Genomic DNA, 26,494 nt, shown 5'->3' with positions numbered 1-26,494 from the left:
AGCAGCAAGAGCTGAAACCAATTATTGTGCTCAAGCTTAGAATTTTGATAATACATTTAAGGAGCATTGATGTTTAGAATTTTGATATGTACAATTATTTTTAGCTTGACGATAAATTGGATATAATCATTTTCGGAGCAGAACATTACACGAAAAACAGAAAATGCAAATAAAAAAACGAATAAAATAACAAAGTGAAACCTAGGTTTATTAGAATGATAGAGCAGGTGCAGCAGCAGGTTATACCTACACCCCTGTTTATCCTATTGCCAATATACAAAAGGCTAACATCAAAACAAAAATAAATAAAATTGGTGCTCTCTCGTCTTCCATCAAACTCAACCAAAAACATCTACAACAATTGCATTTGCAGACCAACACTAGATCACGATGAGCTTTTCTCAGCAATAACTCTTACCATGTCGCCAACTGTCTCAATCTTCTCCATCAGATGCTTCATTTCGTCCTTCAAACCCGACTCGTCCTCCAATGAGAATTTCGAACGGTAGTTCTCCACAATGGCCGTTGTGATCTCAAGCTTCTGCTTGATGGTATTGAGATCCGAAACCAAGTTCTCAGCTTTTCGATTCTCAGGAGCTGTATTAGGAGGCGGCGACGCTTTTAGATGAGATCTACGCGACTTTGAACCAGCTGGAGACCGCTGCAACGCGTAGCTAACATTCTCTGAACCAAATGGACACTGGCTTGCTGATGATTTGAAGGCTGCTTCTGCATCTGAGTCCTTCCTGTACACAATCTTGATTGAGTTGCTATCTTTTTCGACCTTCGTTTCTCTAGTGCTGAGGCTCCCAAACTTGGCAAACATCCCCACAACCTCTTTCTTTGAAGGCACAGGAAATCCAGGTGTGAAAGACAGATTAAGGCATGGCCAAGTTTTGCCCTTTTCAGATTCTTTGCTACTTTTCGCGACACTTGCCTCAACAGCTTTCTTGGACTTCTTAGGCGTCTTTGATGCTACAAGAATATCCTGGTCGGGCGATTTGTTGTCTGTTTTCTCCTCAGTTAGTTCGTTGCTTACATCCCTTAGCTCAGACGGCACTGATTTCCCTTTACCTGTTTTGCGATTGAGATATATTTTATAGTCCGATCCACGCAAGTAGGTTGAGTTTCTGAGTGCAGAGATAAATGCCCAAACCGTATCAAGGGAACCTTTCTTGCTTAGGTAAAATGGATCGAGAGCTGCGTGTTGTATCTCTAACAGCAGTTCATTAACCGGAAGATCAACATCAGACACAGAGAAACTCAGCTTCTTACCATCCTTGACTATCTGCGTATCAGTTTCGACAGAGGTACTAACAGTTCCTGTCAGCCCGATGTCCACAGACTGAGACGTACCAGTTTCCCGTTCCTCTGTGCGCTCTCCAGCCTCAGCCGTCTTGGTAGATACACCATTCTCAGCTTGTGCTGCAGACTTAAAACTCGCGTTACCCACTCTCCATGCAAGATTTATATACGGAGGAGATAAGTATTTGCTCTTCTTCCTCTCCCTCGGGGTAGACAATGTATCTGAGTCATCTCTGGCTTCAGAAGCATCTTCAGTAGCAGAAACATTAATTTCCTTTGGTTTCAGTGACAACTTGCCTCCGTTTACACCATCTGCACTGTTATCTTTTGCATCTGTTATCATAGGGGACAACACTGAGATATCTGCCAATTTCTTCCTACCTCTTTTACCTGTTGAAGAAGGGTGCTCACTGCCAGCTCCCTTAAGTTCTCCATTGTTATCCTTCTTCCTCTTCCGGGTGGTCGTGGACTTCTCGACATCTGTGCCCTGTTTATCTGAAGCTACCAGCTTCCTACTTTCCGGCTTAAAATTTTTGTTTTCTCCCATGAGCTCAGCCACACTTCTCTGCTTCCGTTTATGCAAAACCTTATTCTCCGACGGAGAGCGTGAGTTCACAGAACGAGCTCTGGGCGTAGAGAGCCAGTCATCGTCCTGTGGGCCAAGGATAGGGACTTCAATCGGAACACTGAAATCAACCCCAGCCCCATTTCTGCCTTGATTCTTGTCTTCCAAACCTTCAATATGAAAGGGCTCGTGATACGCAGACAGCATATGACCACCTTTATAATAATAAAACACAGACAACCAACTCCTCAAAACAGCAAGGTCGAGAGCATTTCCCACAGAAACCACATTTGCTAACTGCTTGACTTTATCCAACACATCTGCAGGTTCATACTTGGGGAAGGGAAGTCGACAAACATCTACCTCGGGCAAGACAACCCCTGCGTTCAATCCAGAATTCGTCACCTCTGGCTTAGCAAGACTGTCTTTCTTCTCCTTAGAGATACACTTACTTCTCATATCTAACTCCAACAGCCTACCAACCTCATCCGTAGCAGACTGTACAGCATTAAGAAAGCTCTTAGAACTACTACCTTTCGACATCTCTGAAAAATTATCCACAAAGGGTATCAGCTGTGACGGTGAGCACCAAGAACAAGAATTATCCCCAAAAAAGGCCACTAGGAGACGACCCTCTTGTTTACGAGCCATAGCAAACTCTGAAGCATATTTTGGATCATACACCTGCCCGGGCCACCACGGATGACTCTTGATTTTACCCCAAACAAAATCCCCCACACGAAACCCGTGTTCCTCTTTATTCATCTCCAAATCATTCATCTTATCATCTTCAACGCCTCCTTCACATCCATCTCCGTCCACATCCATAACATCAGTCCCACTTCCATCCAATTCCTTATCACATTCCCCCGTTTCCTCCAAAGAATTCTCACCAATTTCATTATTTTGATTGCAACCATTCGCGTCAATGGTAGACTCCACAATTACATCACTCTGCACAACTTGTTCACTAACAATAGCATCAGGATCAGAACCACCATCGCATTTTCTCAGATTAGAAGCACTAGTTCGATCTTCTTTCGGTTTTTCGGAGTCAGGATCATCAGAGAGGATTTTTGTTGCAGCAACAATATCTTCTAAAGTTGCCATTTTTATACTCAAAATCCAAAAAACCCCCAAATTTCTCTTCGTTCCAATATATTACCCGAAGCTCTCGGACATTTACAACTGCAATAAAATAAACCAAAAATAAGGAATAAAAACCGAATAAATGGAAGTAAATTGCAGGTATAACTAAACATCAACTAGCAATATTACCAAATAAACTGAAATAAAGAAACGCCCGAGATAATGTTCAAATCCTAAACTAACACAGAGGCACAGCAAACCCCACTAACACCAAAAATCGATTAAAAAAAATTAATAATAAATCATATCCAAATCAGTACGAGCTAAATTCAAAAGAACTGAAGCAGAGAAAGAAAAGATTTTTTTTTCAAAAAGAGGGAAAGCGGAAATTGAGCTATTAACTTACGTTGTCAAATACTCAGACACGCATCTTCTCCCAAGAAAAAGCTACGCAGAGAGAAATTCTAGGAAAGCGTTTGTGAGTGTAGCATGAGTTTAACATTTAGGGTTTATGGAGATTTTCTCAGACAAACTGAAATGAAAATCGATAATAGTTTATTTATTTTCGAGAGAGAAATAAATAAAGGATTTTGTAATAAATAAAAGCTGAGGGATATGTTTGAGTGGAGCGCGGTGCACCAGACACAACTGATGAGTTGGATTATTTGAATATGTTGAAGTGCTATTGGAAGATATCGTTGACTATGCAACAACACTGCGACGGTGTCTTGCACCAGCTGCAGTGGAACCCGACCCATTTTAATTGCAGGCGGTAGTCTTCCAATGCCATTTGATGATTTCCACATGTCATAATTATGATTAATTACTCAGCAGTGCACCCCTACTAATTTCTAATTAATTACTCATCCTTCTATTAGGAGTACCGATTATTTCAACGTAAATTTTAAGAAATACTATAAATTATAATTTGTGAAAAAAGATAAATGAAATATATGAATCTCATTTATAGACGTCCCTGAACACTTATTTTTATTTTCATCCGTCCTTAAAAATTTGTCACATTTTATATTTATTAATTTTGATAGTAGACAACACATTCACTAACTCATTCTCATTCATATTTTATTACAAAATTAATTATAAAAGTAGTATCCACATGTCACAAATTTTTTCAAACCACTTTCTTTTACATTTCTTAAAATGTGTGCCGGGTCAAATGGTAACAAATTATAAGGAACGGATGGAGTATTAATTTATTTTATAATAAAATATGAGTAAGATGAGACTAACAAAATATAGGTTTATTAGAATACTCATATTCATGGAATGAGATATCAAGATAATAAAATTGATTGAAACTACATTATTTTTTTATTATTAAAATTGAGCATAAATAACTGAAATTAATTTCAATAAATGCGTTTTTGATATTTAGTGTAGTTTAATTTCTTTACTTAAGAGCATCCATAATGGCGGCTAGCGCACCGGCTAATTTTATTTAAATAAAAAAAGTACATTAACTAAAAATCAAAAAAATTACATAATAAAAAAAATATGGGCTTCCACACACGAGCCACCGCCCCACTCTACTCCTCACTAATTTATTAAAAAAATCCATTACAAAATATTAGTATGCCTTGAATCTGTTATAGTTTGCGACGGTATAACATGTTTCTGTTTTAGGTCTTAATTTTGTATTGGGCTAGTTGTTGTTGTCCATCGCCAGATGTTGCTCTTGTACAGAAATTTAGAGATAGAGAAAATCGCGTTTATATAGTTTTTCAAAAATTAAAAAAAATGAATTAAAAAAAAATTAAAAAATAGCGCTGGCCGATCGGCACGCCACAATGGCGGCCAGCGCCACGCCATCGGCTAGCCCACGCCGAAATTTTGGCCGATTTCCCGCTGGCCTACTCCAATGGTTCGGCTAGCCGACCGGCTAACGACGCGAATCGGCTAGCCGGTTGGCTAGCCGGCATTGGAGATGCTCTTATATTTGAAATAACTTTTCTTTCCATAAAATAAGATCCATTTGTCAATTTTTTAATGATGTATTATGTAATGTAGTATACAATGCATGAGGTGATCCATTCCGGTGATAAAGGGAGTAATAATTACACGTACTTGCTCAGTGCATACAGCCATACATGAGTTTTGTCACGTCAAATTTGATTTTTCATTTTGAAAAAACTACTAAAGTCCAAATTTTATGTATTTGTGTTAAAAAAAAATAGAATAAAAATTACTCCTAGAAAATATTAAAAGTAATAATCCTTTATTTAATTCCACATATAGAGATGCCGTAAGTGAAGGGAGATTTTAACACAAACTGAAAAGGTTGACTTGCATAGGAATATAATTTTGTAAACTTGACAGAGTTGACATATTGAAATTACCATCACTGCTGAAAATAGTAGGTTAAATTCACTGACTATATTCATAAGTTTAACAATTAAAGAAGATAATTTCTTAGAGCATCTCCAACGGCGGCCGTCGCGGAAGTCCGATCGGACGTCTGCCATAGTGAGCAAAATGGTAGGACACGGACGTCCTGTGCGCCCGTCGGATGGGCTCGGATATCCGACCCACGGGCGGGCGGACGTCCGCCACTGTGGCGTGGGGTCGGACGTCCGACAAAAAATAATTTTTTTTAAACTCTATAAATAGGGCTCGTTGAACTTCATTTCATTCACACCACTTGTGTTGACAAGTTTCTCTCTCTAAACCTACAAGTTTCATTTCTACTAAAATGGAGTACAATAGGAACTCCCCCACCACGAGTGGAGGAAACACACCCACGTTTCACACCGGAACGGTGGAAAACTTTGCGAGGATGAATCCCCAGATGGCGGGGAAGAATCCCCAAATGGCAGGGATGGCGGGGATTACTCCCCAAATGTTCTACATTATGTACAATTGGATGAGTCAGATGGGTGGGATGATGCCTGGGGCAGAGAGGATGGACGGTATGCCACCAAATATGGCGGAGGTGGGTGGGATGATGTCCGGGGTAGCGGGGATGGGCGGTACACCGCCAAATATGGCGGGGGTGGGTGGGATGATGCCCGGGGCAGCGGGGATGGGCAGTACGCCGCTAAATATGGCGGGGGTGGGTGGGTCGATGCAGCACAGGAGCCCGAGGACGCCTAGGGAATCTGTCTATCGCCCATATATAGATTTGTTGGCCGATGATTCCCCTATTACCGTTCCGGAGACTCAGTACGCCGGCATGAGACTTTCTCTTTTGAGGAGCTGGGGCAGGAGTTGGGGCTATCGCCGATCCGTGAGATTCCCGATGAGGCGGAGCCTGCTGCAAGGAGCAAGGGCAAGGCCAGGGGCGGGGGTAGGGGCAAGGGCAACTGGAAAGCTCCGAGCTCTTCCTCGCAAACGGGGGCAGAGGAGGAGAGTGAGAAGAGGTCGATCTGGACCGTGTGGGAAAACGCCTCGCTTGCGAAGGCCTGGGTCGGTGTAGTCGAGGATCCCTATGTCGGGGCGAACCAGTATATTGATCGATTGTGGCATCGCATTAGTGAGGCCTACCTAACACTCAAATCGGCTAGGGCGAAGCCTCGCACTTCCGAGCAATGCCGGAAACAGTGGGATCGGTTGAGGCCTAAGCTCAGTCGTTTTGCCGCCCTCTACCAAAACAACCTGCGCATGGCAACCAGCGGCATGTCTGAGGATGATGTGAAGAACCGGGCCCTGTCCCAGTACCCCGACAAAGAATTGAAGTTCAAAGAGTTTGACCAATGGGAGGCCTTTCTCGTGGTCAGGGATTTGCAAAAGTTTTGTGCGGGTGTCGACTCGGGCTGGAAGCGGACGAAGATCAACTCTTCCGGTGAGTACAGCAACAGTGCTGGTTCGCACGAGCTCCCCGAAGCCGAGGAAGTGTCCCCGCTACCACGATCAGACTCCCGCCGCCGTCGTCGCCCGATGGGGCAAAAGGCTGCGCAGCGGATGACGAAGGGAAGCGGCAACCGCAGCGGGTCCTTCGAGGTCGAATCGGATGCCCCTGAAGGCCCAGATGAGTACCACCGTCTCGCCCGCGCGCAGCTAACGAAGACTCTATGTCAGACCATGCATAGGTGGTATACGTCGCACGATCCTGTGTTCAAAAGGATGTGATCGACGCATGTCGGCGCGATTTAAGAATGCTACCTATTGATGATTATGGCGTCGAGATTGGAGGCGGGGACGTCGGAGGCGGCAGCGGCACGAGCGACGGGGACGATGACGAGGATGAGTGAGAGCCGAGGGTTGTAATTTTTAACTTATTTATGTTTTTTTTAAGTATTATGTAATTTTTTTTAATTATGTAATTTTTTTAGTGAAGTATTCGAATTTTCCCGTATTCTGTGTCGACATTTTAATTCCGCAAATTTTAATCCCGTGAATTGAGTAATTGTGAATTTAATTTTATTGCGGGAAGTTCTAGTGGAAAGTCCTAGTGCAGGAAAAATCCTAGTGAAGACGTGACAGAAAGTTTTTGTGGGAAGTCCTAATGAAAATGGTGCCACTGGGGATGCTCTTAGGAATTATGGTCATTATTGAACATTTGAACTTAATTATCTTTTTGGCAAATCTCATATAAACTTTATATTTTTTGCTTACTTTCCAAGGTTCTTTAAAGGGATCAACTATAACTTTAAATGTATTTTGTGATAACATATTTTCAAAGTCTACTGCATCGAGAAGAAACGTTTTGCAGTTTACATTGATTTTTATTGCCTTGACAAATTCTCCAATTGCCAGAGACTAATTCTCCCGTTGATGGCTCATTGCAACACTTGAATTGACACAGAATTTTTTATGTGTACATGCTTGTGCAAATATAAAGCTACAAATTCAAAGTTCACAAATTCTCCAATTTCCAGATAATGAATTATAGAAACACAAGGGACAATGGCTTCATCTTTATAACAAGTTTGCAAAAATATTTCAACCCGCATTCAGTATCCAAATGCCAAAATTCATAATCAAAAGTAAATCAAAGGAACAGAAATTACAAATCCCCAATATTACTGCATCTACATCTGCTACCAAATTGAAGAGAAAAAAGTGAAATTTTACCGTGAAAATCACACAATGGAGACCTTGGCGCCGGCCTCTTCGAGCTGCTTCTTCGCTTCCTCAGCCTCCTCCTTGGAAACTGCCTCCTTGAATTTCTTCGGCAAGCCTTCAATCAGCTCCTTCGCCTCCTTCAGCGCCAGATTCGTCAGCGCCCTAACCACCTTAATCGTCGCGATTCTCATGTTGCTCGGCACATCCTCGATCACCACATCGAACTCCGTCTTCTCCTCCACCGCCGCCGGCGCCTCACCGGCCGCGGGAGCCGCTGCCACCGCCGCCGCCGGGGCGAACGACGCGGCGGAAACGCCGAGCTTGTCCTGGAGGTACTCGACGAGCTTCTGCGCGTCGGCAAGGGTCAGATTCGATATCTGGTCGCCGAGCTCGACGACCTTCTCGGGGGCGTCGACGGCGGCGAGGGGGCGGACGAATTGCGCGCGACGGCGGAGGGGTTTGGGGGTGGATTTGGAGAGGAATTCGAGGGGCTGCTTGGGGAAGGTGGCGGAGGGGAGTGTAGGATAAGCGGCGGAGCGGAGGGTGGCGTAGGATAGCGTGGTTGAAGCCATGGAGAGAAGAAGATTGGGAGCGAAAGTGCGATAGGGCGTAGTGAATGAAGTGCGAGGAGAAGATAGGATAAGGATTTTGGGAGATGAAATACTGTTGCTATTTCCAATAGGTATTTACTAAATTGCCCTTCCGATTTCACAAAAAATGCACTGGCCCGAAGGCAAAAATCAAGTTGTCAGGGGCATTCCGAGAATCGAACTCGGGACCTCTCGCACCCAAAGCGAGAATCATACCACTAGACCAAATGCCCACTGTTGCTGTATTTAACATTTTTTTATATTGTGTTTTCAGATAAAAATTGTAACTGCTGTGCTGTGCAACGAAGAGTCCAAAATTTTGGATTCATCACCAAATCTAAGCTATTACAATTGGGAAAAGGATAGCATTGATCATATACAAGATTACACACAACTGTTTTCATAATCGACCGTATACATTATATGTATTTTTAGTACTAGTATATTTTTATCTTCTTTGTTAGGAACTGTCCAATAAACTGTTGATTATCATCTACTTTGACTTAAATATCAGCCCAACAAATTAAGCTCAAATTTAAATATTGTGACAGTTTAGTACTACATCTTAGGATATTTCAAAGTTTTATTGAGCAAAAGATATAAGAGCAATTTTCAGCTCTTCCGCTACATGAAGAAAAGAAGGAAAATGGAAAAACATAAAGCAATCTTCTGGCCCGCTTTGATCCATATGATACTGCTACTACAAAAGCCCAAAATGAAATTTCTTCACTTTCCCTCACTTATTTCACATTAATCACTCTCTATTTGCTATAATCTCTTTATCTGCATTGAAAAGGAAAACACATATTCTATTTCTTTTAGGCTGGTGGTAGTAATCTAAGTTTAGTACCGTGTTGTAATTAGTTTTAAAAAAACATAAATGAATCGCCTTACAGTAAGTATTTGATTTATGATGCCAAACTTTAAAATTCAAACCTAATGGATATTAATCTACTTGGTTCAAAATATCCAATACGTTTTTATTGAATGAATTTAAAAATACATGTAATCAACTTAAATACAAAAAAGAAAAATTAGTGTGAATTTGTGTATCCGGCCAAACCACATGAATATTTCCCTATGAGGGATTTCGAGTTAGGCAAATGTCGAACTTAAATATTTGCAATGCCATTGGTAATCATGGTCCAATTTAAATAAAGCAATTACTCAAAATTCCCATTAATAGATTTCCCACTGTTATACGTGTCTATATATCCCAAATTTAGTTCGGTATTTGCTTCCGACATGATCATGGAAAATGAAGAAAATATTAGCATAATTCGTTGTGAAACGTGGACCTGCCCAAACCAATGAAATGTTATGTGAGCATTTCGAATTCACTAGAGTTAATTGTTGTATGTTAACTAACATCTCTCGTGACAAATTTTTTACACTGGGAAAACTTAATTGCATGGTTGGAAATGAAAATATGAGTTTTGCTAGATTGAATATTAAATTTGCATTGAAATCGTACCCTACTAATTGGAGGAGTATAATTTTTCAAATGATGTGAATTGTTATTAGTTAATGTACATGTATATCTAAATCAATCTATAGTAACATGATTCGTGAGTACATTGCAGAAAAAATTCACTTTCAATTTAACTTTTTGTTATTATGTCTCACAAATTTTGACTATCATCATTGTATCACCAAACCCATGTCGTAGGAATTTTTAGGCAAGTAATTTATGTGGAGTAGTTTTGTTTGAAATTAAGTTGGTGGCTAACTACTATATTTAACTATCTATATATTTTGACTATCTTAAATTTTATCTCAATTTCATACAAACTAGATGCGAATAGTACTCATGATAGGTGTTATTATATGGAGTAGTAATGTGCAACAAATCGATCAAGATAAATAGTGTGATTAGCAATGCAAGAAGATGCAAAGTGATTGCAATACATCCAAATACATTTGATACTTATAATACTCCGTATTAACGAAATTAGATTTCCCAATCATGTGCATATATACCTTTATGGCTTCGCAAAAACAATCGGTTTAATTTAAAACGTAAGTCAATATATACATGATTAACTCTGTCTCCACCTAGTCGAGGCAATGTATTAAACGAAAGCGAATATGCTAAAAATATAGTAATTATTAAATAGAAGAAAATAATCGAAATGGCTCAACAACGTACATTTGTCCATAATGAAATAAATATAAATATCAATGAATTAGTTTCCATGAAGCTACTGCGTCGACCAAAAATCCTCCATGCTCCAAAGATTTTGATCATTTGATTGAGTAGGAAAATTATGTATGCTTCCCTGACCGGAAGAAGTAGCAACATTGGGTTCATATGATTGGCTAACTGCACTGGGGAGAACTTGGTCCATGAAGGTGAGTTGATCGACATTGTTTCGAGGTAGAGTAGTCAATTTCTCAGATTGTTTTACATGCTTTTGTATCCTAGTTCTCCAGAAATTTTTAATCTCATTATCAGTTCTACCGGGCAAATGCTTTGCAATTTTTGACCATCTGCCATATTAAACAAAATAAGTAATATTTAGCATAATAAAAATATAGTAATCTTTATTTTATTTTTTATTCATCACTTCCATATTAATTTATGCTTATACCGGTTGCCCCATTTAGCATGTAGCTCTAAAATCAAAAGCTGTTCCTCCGCCTTGATATTGCCCCTCCTCACATCCGGCCGGAGGTAATTCAGCCACCGTAGACGGCAGCTTTTTCCGGTGCGCTTTTTAACCCTAAAATCACATATCAATTTGATTCATTTTTGTCCCACTATGGAATGTTAGAAAGTGGAATATTAAGCTATTTTACTAAAAATAGCTAGCTAGCGGAAAGGATCACCTAATACATTTGGTAAAAGAAAAAAAAACAAAGTGATAGACGAACCGGCAGATCGAGCAAGTGAATTCCAAACACCTTCACCATGATTAGCAATGTAGTTGATGAGAATGAGATCCTCTTCCATAGTCCATGGTCCTTTCCTCACTTCAGGCTCAACTGAGATGCATGCTTCTTTCTCCATCTTAATTAGTCGTTAGTGTGTATATGTGTGTGAGATAGTGGTGGAGTATTAATTTGTGGGAAATTAAAAAGTTGGAGCTCAATTTATAGAGATCGGTTTATAAGGCCAGTTAAATAGCTACTAGAAGACGTATGAATGATTAGCTTTCAACCTAACTTTCATTTATTAAATTATTGATATACTCTCGACATTGTGCATTAAGCAACCAAGTTAAATAACCACATCCCGAAATTCATTAAATAGATCAATATTAATATTATTGTTAATTAGCAACCGAATTAGTTCAAATGGACTTGCCCGAAATATGAACAACATTTAAGGTTAGAGTTGAACATTTATAACCCGATAAATTCCAGTTTGATTTACCCACAATCCAAGTACTACTATTGACCCAAAACTCGGTGAACTTGACCGATTAGGAATTAAGATTTCATATAGGAGTATCTAAATAATACATTTACATATTTATGTCGCATATAATTAGACTGCCTGGAATCATTGAACCGTACAACACAATGCAAAAATAGTAGGTATATATAACTACACAAAATGGTTTTCAACTATATAGATACGGATACACTTGTGATCAAACCTTCCGTATAGTATGATTACGATTAAGATGTGAAATAATTAAATTTTACAAATTCATGGCTACGGCCTACGCATATGATCTCAAGAAGAAGAAATGCAACTCTATATAAGTATACCATCAAATATTATTTCATTATTTATAGGAGGAGTTTTCATGTGGCATTGCCATTTATTTTTCCAGTAATGAGCCCCCTTTTTCAGGAGACGAGGTGCATTTCTCAATGATATCAATGCTTGGCACTCCAATAATCGAAATTATCCAGATTCACAATGTATCCATCTTGATTCAATTATTATAAATTAGATATAATAAATTTAGTGAATTTTATTTGAAAATTCCAATACACACTCATTTTTTCATATATAATTCACTCGTTTAACTAAAAGCCACATGGGAATAAATGTAAACCTTAATTTACCATCAATTCTGGCAAGTGGAGTATTTTTTTTACATATGGCCTAATAGTCATATCATATGTATGTTAGTTTTAAGTTGACTGGTATCTTGTGCTAAACCGTACAAAATAACATTGTTTAGATCGTCACTTAATGCGGCCAGCTAGTTGACTCATTATATTGTTGTTGTAATATACTCCTAGTACTATGAATTAGGACATAAATCAAACTTCTTATAAAGACTTGAGTTTTTATAGAGAAAAAAAAAAAAGTAAATTTGGAACATTTATAAATTTGAACGCATTGTTTGGGACATAAACTTTATTTATACACATTCATTCCATAAATGAATTTCCATTTGTGGATTATTTGGACCCAAAACAATATTGATAAATCATACGTATGGTACAAGACATTGTTATAGACTTATAGATAAGGGACAAAATCGATTGCATATTTGATCACTGAAAGGGATTCGTGGCTCATGCTTTCAGCTTTTGGGGTTAAGAAATTAAATCAACTTGTAGACTGATTCCGAATATTTTAATACATCAGAAACATCAAATTTCATCTTAATCTGATAGTACTACTACTATATAGCAAAGGTTATAGTTTAAACTTTTTTCACCCCCATAAATTATGGAGTATTTAATACAATTATATAGATCCTGAGTTGGGCCAACCATTTTAGTATGAAACGTTGGCATCCAAGTTTTTTTTTTTTACGCGCATATTCTATTTTTCGTAGATGCATTCGATAGTAATCATTAGGTGCAGTTTCTACTTGTGTTCGATGTGTGGTAGTTGTAGACTTGTAGCTGGATGTGTGCTGTGTGGTTTGAATGGTTTGAATTATTAACTTTTTATAAATCAATCAATTAATTAACTAATTATAACTGTAATTTACATTATTTTAATTTAAATGAACTAAATATATTTATAATAATATTCACTCTGTCCCATTAGAAATGAAACATTTTTTTTAGTTTGTTCCATTAAAAATGAAACGTTTCCTAAAATGGAACATCTCTATCTCTTCGTTAACTCACAAAACAACATTATATAAAAATTTGTGCCAATTCTCAAATGTTGCATATTTAATGGGACGGAGGGAATATATATCGTTATGATTTAATCACACTTTATCCATATTGTACGATACAGTATCGGAATTTAAGAAATCGAGCACCTACCTAATGTTGAGTTTTGTCACATGGAATGTAATCAAGTGGGAATAAAGTGTTTTCCATTTTAAGAAGAATTTCAGATTTGTGACCACTTTTATTGCTGAATAAATGGGCTTACTCAATTTTCCTCATGTGGTCTCTCGACAAAAGTTAGACTTGAGATTATGAATATTTATGCAGTTTTTCATTTCGATTATTTGTTGATTACAAGTCCAATTTGTGGACAAAAAATGAATTAAGTGGGCTTGCGCCATTATGCTTTCACCTAAGCCACAAATTTGACCAAATTTTGTACGGGGCAATCAATATATTTCCTTGAAATGAAATCAAGAAAATATGTCATAGGCAATGTAGTAGTATTAAACAAAAATCAAGTAGATTATATCTTGATTTGAGTAACATCAAATTCCAACAATAAAGTTGTAGAGTGAATTACCCAAAATTACAAAATGATCAAAATTACAAAAAAGCATAAGCATGAAGAGCTTCGCCGGTGAGCCTGCATAGACTCCTCCCGGTCAATATCTCCGCCCCAAGCCGCTCATAAAATGCGATGGCGTCCACATTCCAGTCCGCCACCACCCACTCCACCCTCCGCCCGCCCATCTCCGCCGCCCGCGCCGCCACAGCCGAAAGAAGCAGAGTCCCCATCCCCATCCTCCTATAGCATTCCCTCACAAATATATTCTGAATATAAAATCCTGGCTTCGCCAAAATCGTCGAGTACTTTGGAAAAAACAGCACGAATCCGGCCACGGTGGGCATCTCCTCCTCTCCGTCGTCCACGGGGAGCTGGAGGTGGAAGGACTTGAGGAGGGGCGCGAAGTGCGGGTCATGGGATGGAGAGAACGGCGACGTGGAGATCTCGAGGAGGAGCGTTGTGAAGGAGGCGAACGGCGGCGGCGCGGCGGCGGGGAAGAGCGTGGCGGAGAGGGCCGCTGGGGTGGCCTGGAGCTCGTGGGTGAGGTTCTCGTAGACGGCCAGCTGGTGGATGAGGCTGTGTATGTGGGGGATGTCGGCGGCGGTGGCGAGGCGGACGCGGGTGAAGAGAGGCGGTGGTGCGCCCATGATTGCTTCACTTGTTTTAGTATGCTTGTTTCTCTCAAATCATAAATTTTATACTACATTTTAGTAATTCATAAATCCAACATTGTAATTTAAATCATGTTTTGTTTGATTCATATCTGCATTATTGATTATTGATTACCTCACAGATGTGGCTTTCAAATTGTATTTGAATTCTTTATAAGGTTCGGTGCATGTGTGTTACAAACTCCAAAATAATAATTCAGAGTGTTTTCCACTTGGCCTGGAATAAACTTCCAGATACAACGGTTCATCCCCACCACTTGTAATATATATAGGGCATAATTACACTAAAACCATACCTACATCACTGAGCCAAATGGATGAAAAACAGAGGATACATATAGATTAGTTACAATTCATTTCTCAATATTTATACATGACCAATAGTTCTTTCTTCTTTACAAGATTGGATAAAATTTAAACAATTACTAATAATTAATGTGGGAATGTGAGGACATCGTATCAAACATACTAAAATGTGTTACTACTTTAATTGCACTTAAAAATAATATTTGAATTAATTAACTGCATTCATTTATCAAGGAGATGCATGTGTCCATCAATCATCTTCGCACTATACATGTTGAAAATGATTCTCATGTTTTTGTGATAGAAAACAGTTTTTTTTTTTATATAATAAATTAAAGTAACAGTAAAATTTAATTTCGGAAGTAAACGCCGAAAAGCAAGAAAAAAAGACCAACTTCTGTTAAATGATTTCGATTATGAAGTTTATTTTATTTCTAATTGTGAAGATTTACGAATTAAAATTACGTTATTTACCGTGATTAAATTATGTAATTTTTAAACTGATTAAATTTTTAAATATAATCATTTATTTTAATTTGTAATTGAATAAATATAGAAATTGTAGATTAAAAAAATGATGAATTGAACAGGTGGGATTCAAAATTAGTAAGCATATTTAGTGAGTTTTTTGTTGTGCCAATATTGATCTTTTACTTTTACCCGATGTTAATATGTTGCGGTTTTTGTTGCACAATGTTAATTATATGTAATGCAACGTTAATTGTCGTAGTTCATTATGTATTTCTGTAGTGCATACAATTTATTTTTATCGTAGTTCATTTTATAATTGGTTTTTTATTATGAATATAAAATTATGTGTAAATAATTTCTATTAAATAGAAGATGTCACATTTTAATTTGCATGTAGACTAAAATAAAAAATCTAAAATGTATAAAATATTTTTCTTAAGGACTAAATTTGAAGTTCACGCTATTCATAAAAGTGAACGTGGTGCTGTACAGCTAATATAACAGAAGGCTATATTATGCTGTACAGATATGATATGCATAGATGTAACTTTGACAGTGATATATTGTCAAAGTTAATAAATACTTTAAAAAATAAATAAAATATCAATCACTTTTATTAAGCATCATCAGTTTCAAGAAAAACATTTGCCCACACCTGAGTGTATAGAATTCATCTTATTCTCTCCCTTCCCACTGCCACACCTACATTTTTGAAGTGGTCAACTAATGTATTTCGTTGTCTTTTTTCCAAAAACGAAATAAAGTTGATCACTCGTCCAACTAAATAATCAAAACAATGATCATAATATATGAAATCTTTTCATAATTAACTTCAATTTACATGTTTTTTGCCTTGCACTTGGCGCGTGGGTTCAAAATTATATGTACGTAAAATTACTCCTAATTTCATGAAGTAGTGTGGTGGGAGGAATCTCTCTTTTTTTTTTCATCTTCTGATTTTGATTTTACTCCTCCCCCAAATTCTCTCATTGTATTCTCTCAGTTTCGATTTTACAGGTTCGTGCTTCTGTTCAATTAGGCGAATCATTTCGGGTCTTGTTCTCTTTTACTAATTGTTTCATTCGTTACATTCGTTTTGAGTTGATCTGATTGCGTTTTGAATTTACTGTACAGAAGAATTTATGTCATTCGGATTTTGTTTCAAGAAAAGGAGTGAAGAGTTAGTGTTGGGCGTTTGGGAGTGAAGTGGTTCGGTGAGCTCCCGTCTCAATTACATTCAAGTTTCACTCGTTTTTCTTTTTTCCAATTTGTTTTAGGCGCATTATGAATGAGTATGTAGCGGAATTGCGACCATGCAAAGGGTGAGGTTGTTGAATTGGGTTAATTTCTAATCAGTGGTGTCACTGGAAGGTGTTCAATTGAACTTTGGTGCAATGTGCTAGTTTTGCTTTTGTTCATTTTTTTTATTGTGTAGTAGTAACTTTTTGTATATAATCAAATAGGTTCTCTTAGGGATTTCCAATTAGCTGTTTATAGTTGACATTGTGGGCTGATTTTGTCTTGTAGGTGCCTATTTGAATATAGTATAAGATTCAATACTTTGTTAAAATTGATGTGCTTACTTCAATTAAATGATAGTACTATATTGAACAGGTTGAGAGCTTTGTTCACAAAATTTGGGGATCATGGTACCTTTTTCTCCATTTTCTTTTATATTCTATGGATAACTTGGAGATTTCATAATTTTCATTATGTCATTAGCATGACTGCATGAGATACTAATCGCTTTTATGAGCTGTTTGACTTAGTTTACTACATTGCATTCTATGTCCCTGATGTTTATGTTCAGGATGCAAATGTATCTGGAGGAGATAGTTCTGATGTTGATTGGACTTCTTCTGATGAGGAGTCAGAAACTCACTTGGAAGCAGGTACATCACCACAGCCAACTCGTACTGAAACTATTGTTGGCAATGAGGAGGTAAAGCTGCATTCCCGTATTAAACGCCGACTCACTATTATTTATAGTCTGCATTGTATTAAATGTGCAAGAATAAAGAGTCTTACCTTAGCTGCATGAATGCCTTCTCATATACTATGATTGATGATTTAACTTCTTGTTTTTGAAGGCAAGCTCATCAAATGCCACCCGTTCCAAGTTGATCGGTCAATTTGTAGGAATGGGGTTTTCAGAGAAATTGGTCTTAAAAGCCATTGATGAAAATGGTACAGACTATTTTATAAAATGACTAAAATTTGTTTGAAGTAACTGTCGCTGTTTAATTCTTTTAATTGCCTGTTGTGCAGGAGAAGAAGATCCAGATTCTATACTCAATTGGATCTTAACATTCTCGGTGAGTGATGTGTATATATAGTTATATACTACTAACATGTTGCATGAATTTTTAATCCTCTGTAATTCCTTGGTTATGTATAATTGGTTTTTTTCAGACACTTGAAGAGTCTCCACCACAACAGCTGAGCACAAATTCTGATCCATGTTCTTCTGATTACAATGAGATCTTTCCATATGATCTTTCAGATATGGACAGCTGGTCCGAAGATGAAGCAGAAGTATGTGAAGCTGTACTAGTCCTTTTATACCTCACTTTCTGTCCTTATGCTTTCAGGTGTATGCATGAATAAACTTTTCGAGCAACTCTTAAGTGCATTTGTTATTTAGGTCTGTTGCATTGCATGGCTACCTTTGGCCAGAATGCATTCTTAAGTTAGTTTCTCCTGGAATATCGTAAATTCACGTGCAAAATCAAAGACCTTATGCTGGCATTGGTCTATATTGTTTAGCCGGTTTTGTTTGGAAGACTTATTTTACATATGGACCTCACTTTATAGCATCTGAAATTTCCTTAAACGATTTCCTGTCTTTTTGGTTAGTTTATTTAATCCTATTATTTAACTGGATATCTTTCTTCTTAGAGAAAATGGTAGAATTTTGGGAATACCATTCTCTAAGAAGAAAGGTATCATGTTAAATAATAAATATACTAGTCAAAAGGACAGGAAGTCATTTAAGGAAAGTTCAGGTGATCTGACAGAACATGAACCAGTGAGACTGGAGATGATATGTGTTCTATTTACTAAAATCTTGAAAATACACATGGTCTTCAGTTATTCATGATTTTACTCATGTTATATAATTTCTAGGGTATTGTTTTGACAGTTACTTCATCATTAAGGTCTCCATGCAAAGGCATGTATATACTCTGCATGCAGTTACAATCATTGACATTTAGTAATTAGCATTTGAGATGATTTTAGTGTGTTTTTTACTCTTGCCATGGCATGTAGGACTGCTTGAAGGATAATGGTGATTATAAATCAGAGAAGCACAAGATGTTGTTGTCTTTGGCAGAATCTGGATCGTTGTCAGAGAAAGAGACAAAATTGCTTGCCTTAGCAAACATGGGATACGCTCTGGAAGATGCGGAAATTGCTCTGGAAAGATCTGGTGCGTACACAAATGTGCTAACTATTGTTTCTCTATTTTGGGGCACGATCTGTGATGTAAATTCATTTCCATTTCATTTTTTTCTGAACAACCTTTTTGGAACTTACTTAAAATTTTCTGAATATTTTTCCTTTGATTGTGGTGGACTGGTGGTATACAAATTTGAACATGTAACTTTTACCTTGTCTCACGATAGTATCACCACCACTGGGGTCATTTTCTTATGAAGTCGAAATTGCTTGCGTGGTTTAATGTGGGATGGTAATTGTTACATGTTCCCATGAATTATAAGTGAGAAAATGTGTGTTTCATTCTGATATTCTCACCATTGCTTGAACTTTATGGATTATGTGGTTAATAGTGTTTGTTAGATACTGTGCTTGTATCCGGCCACAGCCCTTTTCCTCAATCTTGATTTTATTTCAAATAACACATTATTTTTTGTTAAAACAACTCCACGTCCATAACATGGACACCTCAAAATGACACATGAATTCCAGCGAAATATTTTTTTTCGCGATACAAATGCTAATTTAGAAATGTTGCGTACTCTTTTAAAGTTATGCTTACGTTGGGGCATATCTGGGGCCAACATAGGGACAATAAGTGATATTTTCCTTTTTAATTCATGAATGTTTTTTTAGCCTCATTATTGCATCACTGTCCCTATGTTACAGGAAAAATATCCATGGACCATGGTAATCCTTAGTTGTTCTTAAATTCTCAAAGACATGCTTGATCTTAGACTAGTACTTACTTGCTGCCACTGTTCAGGGCCAGAAACCTCAGTTGATGGTTTGATCGAGTTTATATGTGTTGCTCAAATGGCTAGAGAACAAGACTGCTACTTGCCTGAAGACGGTCTCAAGGTCAACTTTCTCATATGTTTACTGTTTAAACCCATCTTGATTGAGCTGTCTTTATTTTTGCTCCTTGTCCTCATTATCCATTAGACTTTAGCAACCTGTTATTGACCACTGTCTAACACTTCTAACAGGCAAGGCATATTCTTAATGGGAGTAGCAAGAGCAAGAAAAGGAAACTCTCTGAGATGAAGAAGAAGGTCATGGAGGAGTCGATACAGCTGCCTAATCCAATGATAGGATATGGTGTTCCTTCCATGCAGCCACCAGAGCGGGTGCATCGTTCCTTGCCAGAAGAATCAAGAGGCCCCCCATACTTCTACTATGAGAATGTTGCCCTTACACCAAAGGGGGTCTGGCAAACCATCTCAAGGTTCCTCTATGACATTGAGCCAGAGTTTGTCGACTCAAAGTTCTTCTCGGCTTGTGCAAGAAAGAGAGGCTATATTCATAATCTGCCGATTGAGAATAGGTTTCCCCTCATACCTCTCCCACCCCTTACCATCCAGCAGGCTTTTCCCTTATCAAAAAGGTGGTGGCCCACTTGGGACCCAAGAGACAAGCTGAACTGCATCCAGACTGCTATAGCGAGTGCTAAACTGACTGAGAGGATCCGCACTGTGCTGGAGAGGCATGAAGGTGATGATGACCCACCAGAGGCTGTCCAACGCTATGTTATGGAGCAGTGCAGAAAGTGGAACTTGGTTTGGGTGGGAAGGAACAAAGCTGCCCCTCTAGAGCCTGATGAAGTAGAAATGCTCTTGGGCTTCCCAAAGAACCACACGAGGGGTGGTGGGATTAGTAGAACAGACAGATATAAGTCTCTTGGAAATTCCTTTCAGGTAAGTAGTGTTTAACTCTTTGTATTTTAGTTCAATTTTTATAATCGATATTATCCTTGATTGTCAATTGTTGATATTTGATTCTTGATTGTTGATCCTTGATTTTTGGATGCATTGATCTGTGTTTCCAACATAGGTCGATACTGTGGCTTATCATCTGTGCTCAAGGATATGTATCCTCAGGGCATCAACATGCTATCCCTCTTCTCTGGCATCGGTGGAGCGGAAGTGGCATTGCACCGACTTGGCATCAAATTGAACAATGTTGTCTCCATCGAGAAATCAAAAGCGAATAGAGACATAGTAAGAAGCTGGTGGGAGCAGACCAATCAGACAGGTAGCCTGATTGATTTTGACGACATGCAATTGTTTGACGCCCCCAGAGCTGAACAGATCATTAGTAGCATCGGCGGTTTCGATCTGGTGGTCGGTGGAAGCCCCTGCAACAATCTGGCAGGATGCAACAGAGTCAGCCGAGATGGTCTGGAGGGTAAAGAGTCGTCTCTGTTTTATGATTATTTTCGTATATTAGATTTAATCAAGTGTATTATGGGCAGCAATAGGGCAGTCTAGATGTAAAAATAGGGCAGCAATTAGATGGTTCTACACTTTATGCATTATTTTGGGAGATGCTACAATTTGTTTTCCCCTTGTAGTGAATGCAGCGAGCAAATGAACATGAGCCAATCAATATTAATCACATTGGAACAAGGAGTTATTTTGAGTTTAATGTATATTCGCCCTTTTTCTCTGATTACAGAAGCTGCATAATTTAGATGTAAATATCCTTAGACCATAGTTGAAATAGGCTCTCCACGCTTATTTTAGGTGCAAATACAAATGCAATTGAAATGTGGTTATTAATTTCCCAACATCATTTTATTAATATAGCAATGCTGGGATGCTTCAAGTTTTTCTCTGATAAATTGACTCATATACACAAAGTTCTCTTATCCAATTTACATAACCTTCTTTCTTCTCTTGGGTATATGGAACTTCATATGAGTAATTTAATAGCTATCCTTCACAGTTTTTATTCATGTGATTTAACCTAAATGCTTGATCCATGTTTATTCTGTAAGAGTCTCACTGATAGTTTCCTTTTATATGCTACCTCATGTTAGTCTGCCAGAAACATATTGGATCATATGCTGAGTCATCCAACTGTAGCAAAAAGTGTGGTGCATAAACCCAGAGTATTTTAAGTCAAGATTTTGCAATCTGCAAATTTCAGAAACCTAATATAGTGGTATATGTTTAAACTTTAACATTTGAGACCACATAAGTGAAAGTATAAATTATTATAGTTATGGTGTTTCTTTTAACATAATTTGCAGAGTTCCATTGATCTTCGTTTTGTTTTGCTTTACGTTCAGTCAAGTTTGAACCTACATATAATCAGATGATATCAAAGCCTATATAATTTTGGCCTCAAGTTACTATGAACTTAGTCTATTCTTTAAGATTAACTCATCTTTTGTAAGTCAAACCCACACAACCCCCATAAACTTGTCTAGACATGTTTAAGCACAACTTGCATGTTTGTTCCACATGATATATTGATGGTATTTTATTACTGATATTATGTTCTGTATGCATTATGTACATGAGTAAATGATAAGAGAGCCTCTACATATCTATTTGGATTGTGTTCTTCTTAAAGGAGTAAGAAGCCTAGCTGGAATGCATGTTATTCCGGCAAAAATTGAGCCTGCAACCAATTCTTGCAGTTTATTCGTGCTCTTGTTCATCCATCTCAAATCTATCATACCAATATCATCTTCAGTTTAAGCAGCTTTCGGCTTCATCTTCTTTGCTCTGGAATACAAGAAGACTCCGGCAAGAGCCAAAGCAGTTCCTGAGTTGTAAACACATGTCAAAATGTGAAATGATCTAGGAAAAGTTAGATGGGAAATACGAGTGCGATAGATACCTAATGAATTTACGGGTGAGACAGGTGTTTGGAAGAATATGACTGACGACACAATCACCACCACTCTCTTCACACTGTTTCCGACAGCATGTGTTACCGGATTCACCATGCCTAGTATCATGTAGGAAACCTGGCCATAGCAAACTCATCAGTCTTCTCAACATGTTACCTTTTCATCTATTTGGGATACGGAATCCATGACTATCGTAATTTTGGTAACTTTCTTACCTGCTGGTAAGTATGGAAGCACAAACCAGATAGAAGAGCTCTTACACACAACTCCTTCACATTCAAACCTTCACTTGCCTAAATCAGAAGTAGATAAATCAATAGTATCATAGAAATTATTTAAACTGAGCTATTCCAGTTTGTTACTTACAGCATATTGCAAGTATGAAGGGCTGAACTTGACACCTTCCAAGAAAATGGCAGCCGGTGCAAGAAATAAGAATGATATGATTGTTATGATGGAGAAAAGATTGATGTTATCCAAGCTTTCCTGTCAATTCCAGACCAAGAGAATTTCTCACTTATCCAACCTTCATTTATACATTATAGCACGGTATACAGTAGTGTACTAGTACGTACATCGTTCTTGCGCATCAACTTTTTGCTGAACACGTTACGCGTCTGGTTGGTGAGATTCGAAGCCATGGCAGTGCCAAAACCTATCCTGTTCGCAGAGATTTGTTGTGAAACAAGGACGCGAGGAAATGATCTGAGAATGGTATATATTCATACCAGTTGAAGGAGACTTCAGTGCACGATGCCAACGCCACACCACCAACGATGGGAACAAGAGAAGAAACTACCCATAGAGATGGCCTCTGTCTTATCACACTCAAAACTCAATAAAACTTGATGAAATACTTATAAAATCATGAATGATCTAAAATTCAAAATCTTGGTTATAAGTGATAAAAATAGATTGAAAATTGAGGATATCCTAAAGCCCTTGAAGATGAAATCTACAAATCATACCTCACCAAAGAAAATGGCAGAGAGCAAGACTGTGAAGAAGGGCTCCATTGCCTTGATGGTGTGTGTGAATGAAACTGCCACTTTCCCCAAACTGATGTTTGTTAAAAGGTTTCCTATGGTGTGCCCAACCGCAAGCAGAAGTATTTGCAAGAACTGCACCAAAATTTATAAATTAACTCATGTTAGTTAGTAGTACTATTGAAACACTTCATAAAACGTGAGAAACACCATAATTGATTTTGAAGTAAATTTTATAACTAAATTAACCTGAGACTTGGTGATTTTAGGTTTGGGGTAAAGATTCAAACCCCACATCACAAGTATCATAACTGTCCCACATCCGAACTGAAAGGCCGTTAATGTTGCCGGATAGTGGTAAACCTTCAACACCTGAATCCCCCCAAAAAACATCAATACAATTCACATAGTTAAATAATAGTATTACAAAAAATTAAAGAGGACCTGACCTGTTTATTAAAGATGTTGAAATATATATTCAACAAGTACCAGACACCAAACATGGCTGCGAGCTGCACTGTCCTGACCAATTTGTCGGCCTTGGCTGCCTCGTCTCGGCTATCCGGGGCAGCTGCTGACCGGAGCTTGAAATCGGGAAGCCTCCGGCTGCTGCACAAGTTTTGCACGAGGTTTCTGCTGCTGAAATTTGAAAAAATGGCATGTTTTGCATCACAAGAGGTGGGAAGTTGGGACTGATTGATTGCAGGAAATCCACACTGAAATGGTGATTGCTTGAGACAAGTGAAGAATGGCTTTGGGGTTGAGAGAGCCAATGCATAGTTAGTTGCCATTTTTGTTTGAAAATAGCAATTAATTATGGATTCATGCAGATTGAATTAGAAGAACGTTTTATGTGGCGTGGAGTGAGAATAAATAGCCGCCATAAATCGCGTGTGGTTTCAAACTCGTGACACTCTTGTTTTGTGGGCTCTCAAACATACAAATTATATCCATCTCTCATTTTACAAATTTCTTATAAATCCAAGTTTGTATTTAGAGTTTTTCAAACAATAGTATATTTCTATTTTGATTTATTTATTTACTCTTGATTTCTACGACTACGCTACTATCTGCTGTTTATCAGTACTTAGTAAATAAATGAGCACTTGAATGCCTATTTTTAGATGAGATGCAACATTAATTAGTAAATTTAAGACACCTTTTAGAATGATCATAGTCATAGCAAAATAGAGCATTATGCTAACTCTATTGAAGTTTATAATTGGACAAAAATATCTTGAAAATAAGAATTTGGACTTTTGTGGTGAGTGGTGCTGATGAATTTGGATTGCATTGATGGAAAAAAATTTGAGAGAGAGAGAGAGTGAGCTATGATAAATAGATTCATTTTTGACCATATAAATGTGTGAAACATTATACTCGAAGCTTTTACTAATTCATTTTATTATTGGAAAAATGGTGACGGCTCATTGAAGACGACGCCTCCTCTATATGCTACTCCATATTTGATATACAACCATCCAAATTTTAGTGACAAAAAATTGTAATTTCCATTATTATAAAATGTGACAATTATATAAAATGTTAATAGTTCTTATGATTAAAAATGAAAGTTATATAAGCAATTGTCGTACGTAATGAATTAATACAAGGGACAATTATTCCATATAGATTTAACAATATTCCAAATAACAATGTGGTTATCTTATAATTAAAAATGACGATTGTCAAATTTAATTATAAGAATTTATGAGGATTCATTATGCATTTTATGACGCACACATATACACTCACACACAAAATGTATAATTACATTTATTGAATTAATATGCCAATAATATAATATGACTATTATATTATTTAAAGATATATATATAAGTAATTGTCGAAATGTCATGATCATGCCAATTCAATATAGGTCCAATCCCCTATCGTTGAGTGCAAGCTTAGTACTACTACAATTGATATCTGTCCCTTAAATTACTTACTTATATTTATTTATTTTGGTGTTTATCATATTTCAATGTCTTTATTTTTGGTCCGCACCAAATAAATCCAAGTTTTTGTATAGTATTTGAAAATGATATGATAGACTCACTATATTTGTAAAATCAAGTATAAAAAACTCAAGATATTAATGAGGTGTTCATATATAGGGATTATTTTCGCTTTCTATCCCTTGTTTATTTAATAGGGCTGGCCTATGTTTTGAGACACATCTCTACCACATTACCTACCTTTAGAACTTGGCTATCTAATACATAGCCTAATTATGTTAGACTTGGTAATTTTTCGAAAAGTTGTGCATAGAAAATTACTGTATATACCCAGATTGGGTTATTTAAGAAATAATCTAGTTAGATACCAACTTAATTTTATGACCATTACTTCCCTAAAAAATAATACTCCATCAAAATGCATCATGTAAAATGACACGCAATATCTTACTCTTAACAATTAACATCAAGATTCTCTTGTAGAATTCTTGTATACAACTATGTTACTATGTATAGTTTGTCATTAGATTTCGAAAGTACAAATTTAATTCAAAACTAAATAGATTTTGGAAATCCTTCGATTTATTTCGATTTTATATCCACTTCCACCCCTTATCCACAATATTAGTGTTCTGATTTTTCTTCTATATTTGGTTGAGATGGGCTTTTTCATCTATTGGGCCTTCTATTTATAGACAGTTGGGCTCAATCCAGTCAAAATTCTATACATGACAAATTATATACTCACCTTTAATCTACTCCTATTTTTTTGTGCTTCATCTCAGCTGACGGCCCATTTCGACAATTTAATTTACTGTATAATTTCAGTTTATTAAGGGAATAGA

At 37.4% G+C, this 26,494-nt stretch overlaps 3 protein-coding genes, 1 non-coding gene and 3 pseudogenes across 6 annotated transcripts; 1 reads left to right on the top strand and 6 right to left on the bottom strand.

Annotated features, from left to right (window-relative positions):
- Positions 1-187: 187 nt before the first annotated feature.
- On the bottom strand, positions 188-3,513 carry LOC125212990 (PWWP domain-containing protein 6). The gene is made up of 2 exons (XM_048113312.2): positions 3,366-3,513; positions 188-3,058 (listed from the first exon to the last, which is right to left on the bottom strand). The coding sequence occupies exon 2, from the start codon at positions 2,978-2,980 to the stop codon at positions 386-388; it is 2,595 nt and encodes an 864-aa protein (XP_047969269.2). The 5' UTR covers positions 2,981-3,058; positions 3,366-3,513; the 3' UTR covers positions 188-385.
- A 4,289-nt stretch (positions 3,514-7,802) lies between these two features.
- On the bottom strand, positions 7,803-8,619 carry LOC125216345 (large ribosomal subunit protein bL12c-like). The gene has a single exon (XM_048118036.2). The coding sequence runs from the start codon at positions 8,551-8,553 to the stop codon at positions 7,999-8,001; it is 555 nt and encodes a 184-aa protein (XP_047973993.2). The 5' UTR covers positions 8,554-8,619; the 3' UTR covers positions 7,803-7,998.
- A 113-nt stretch (positions 8,620-8,732) lies between these two features.
- TRNAP-UGG (transfer RNA proline (anticodon UGG)) lies at positions 8,733-8,804 on the bottom strand. The gene has a single exon. It is a non-coding gene; the product is annotated as a tRNA-Pro (tRNA).
- Positions 8,805-10,658: 1,854 nt separating this feature from the next.
- On the bottom strand, positions 10,659-11,584 carry LOC125216344 (MYB-like transcription factor EOBI; annotated as a pseudogene). The gene is made up of 3 exons (XR_016137378.1): positions 11,442-11,584; positions 11,163-11,294; positions 10,659-11,061 (listed from the first exon to the last, which is right to left on the bottom strand). The product of XR_016137378.1 is annotated as an MYB-like transcription factor EOBI (transcript).
- A 2,525-nt stretch (positions 11,585-14,109) lies between these two features.
- On the bottom strand, positions 14,110-14,953 carry LOC125216026 (GCN5-related N-acetyltransferase 8 pseudogene; annotated as a pseudogene).
- Positions 14,954-16,267: 1,314 nt separating this feature from the next.
- LOC125210966 (DNA (cytosine-5)-methyltransferase DRM2-like) lies at positions 16,268-21,489 on the top strand (annotated as a pseudogene). Its single transcript, XR_016137364.1, has 11 exons — positions 16,268-16,641; positions 16,759-16,838; positions 17,239-17,273; positions 17,435-17,566; positions 17,715-17,811; positions 17,893-17,939; positions 18,037-18,159; positions 18,895-19,054; positions 19,829-19,923; positions 20,052-20,759; positions 20,896-21,489. The product of XR_016137364.1 is annotated as a DNA (cytosine-5)-methyltransferase DRM2-like (transcript).
- Positions 21,490-22,281: 792 nt separating this feature from the next.
- On the bottom strand, positions 22,282-24,555 carry LOC125211401 (phosphoenolpyruvate/phosphate translocator 2, chloroplastic-like). Its single transcript, XM_048111171.2, has 9 exons — positions 24,141-24,555; positions 23,941-24,063; positions 23,674-23,826; positions 23,434-23,519; positions 23,281-23,365; positions 23,072-23,191; positions 22,921-22,998; positions 22,693-22,822; positions 22,282-22,617 (listed from the first exon to the last, which is right to left on the bottom strand). Exons 1-9 carry the CDS (start codon positions 24,480-24,482, stop codon positions 22,547-22,549), a joined length of 1,188 nt encoding a protein of 395 aa, XP_047967128.1. The 5' UTR covers positions 24,483-24,555; the 3' UTR covers positions 22,282-22,546.
- Between the last annotated feature and the right edge of the window lie 1,939 nt (positions 24,556-26,494).

Source organism: Salvia hispanica, chromosome 3 (assembly GCF_029641045.1).
Source record: "Salvia hispanica isolate PSC_SH4W2 chromosome 3, Shi_PSC_v1, whole genome shotgun sequence".
Lineage (NCBI taxonomy): Eukaryota > Viridiplantae > Streptophyta > Magnoliopsida > Lamiales > Lamiaceae > Salvia > Salvia hispanica.
Note: the sequence above shows the minus strand (reverse complement) of the source record. Positions and strands in the feature narration are given on the sequence as shown.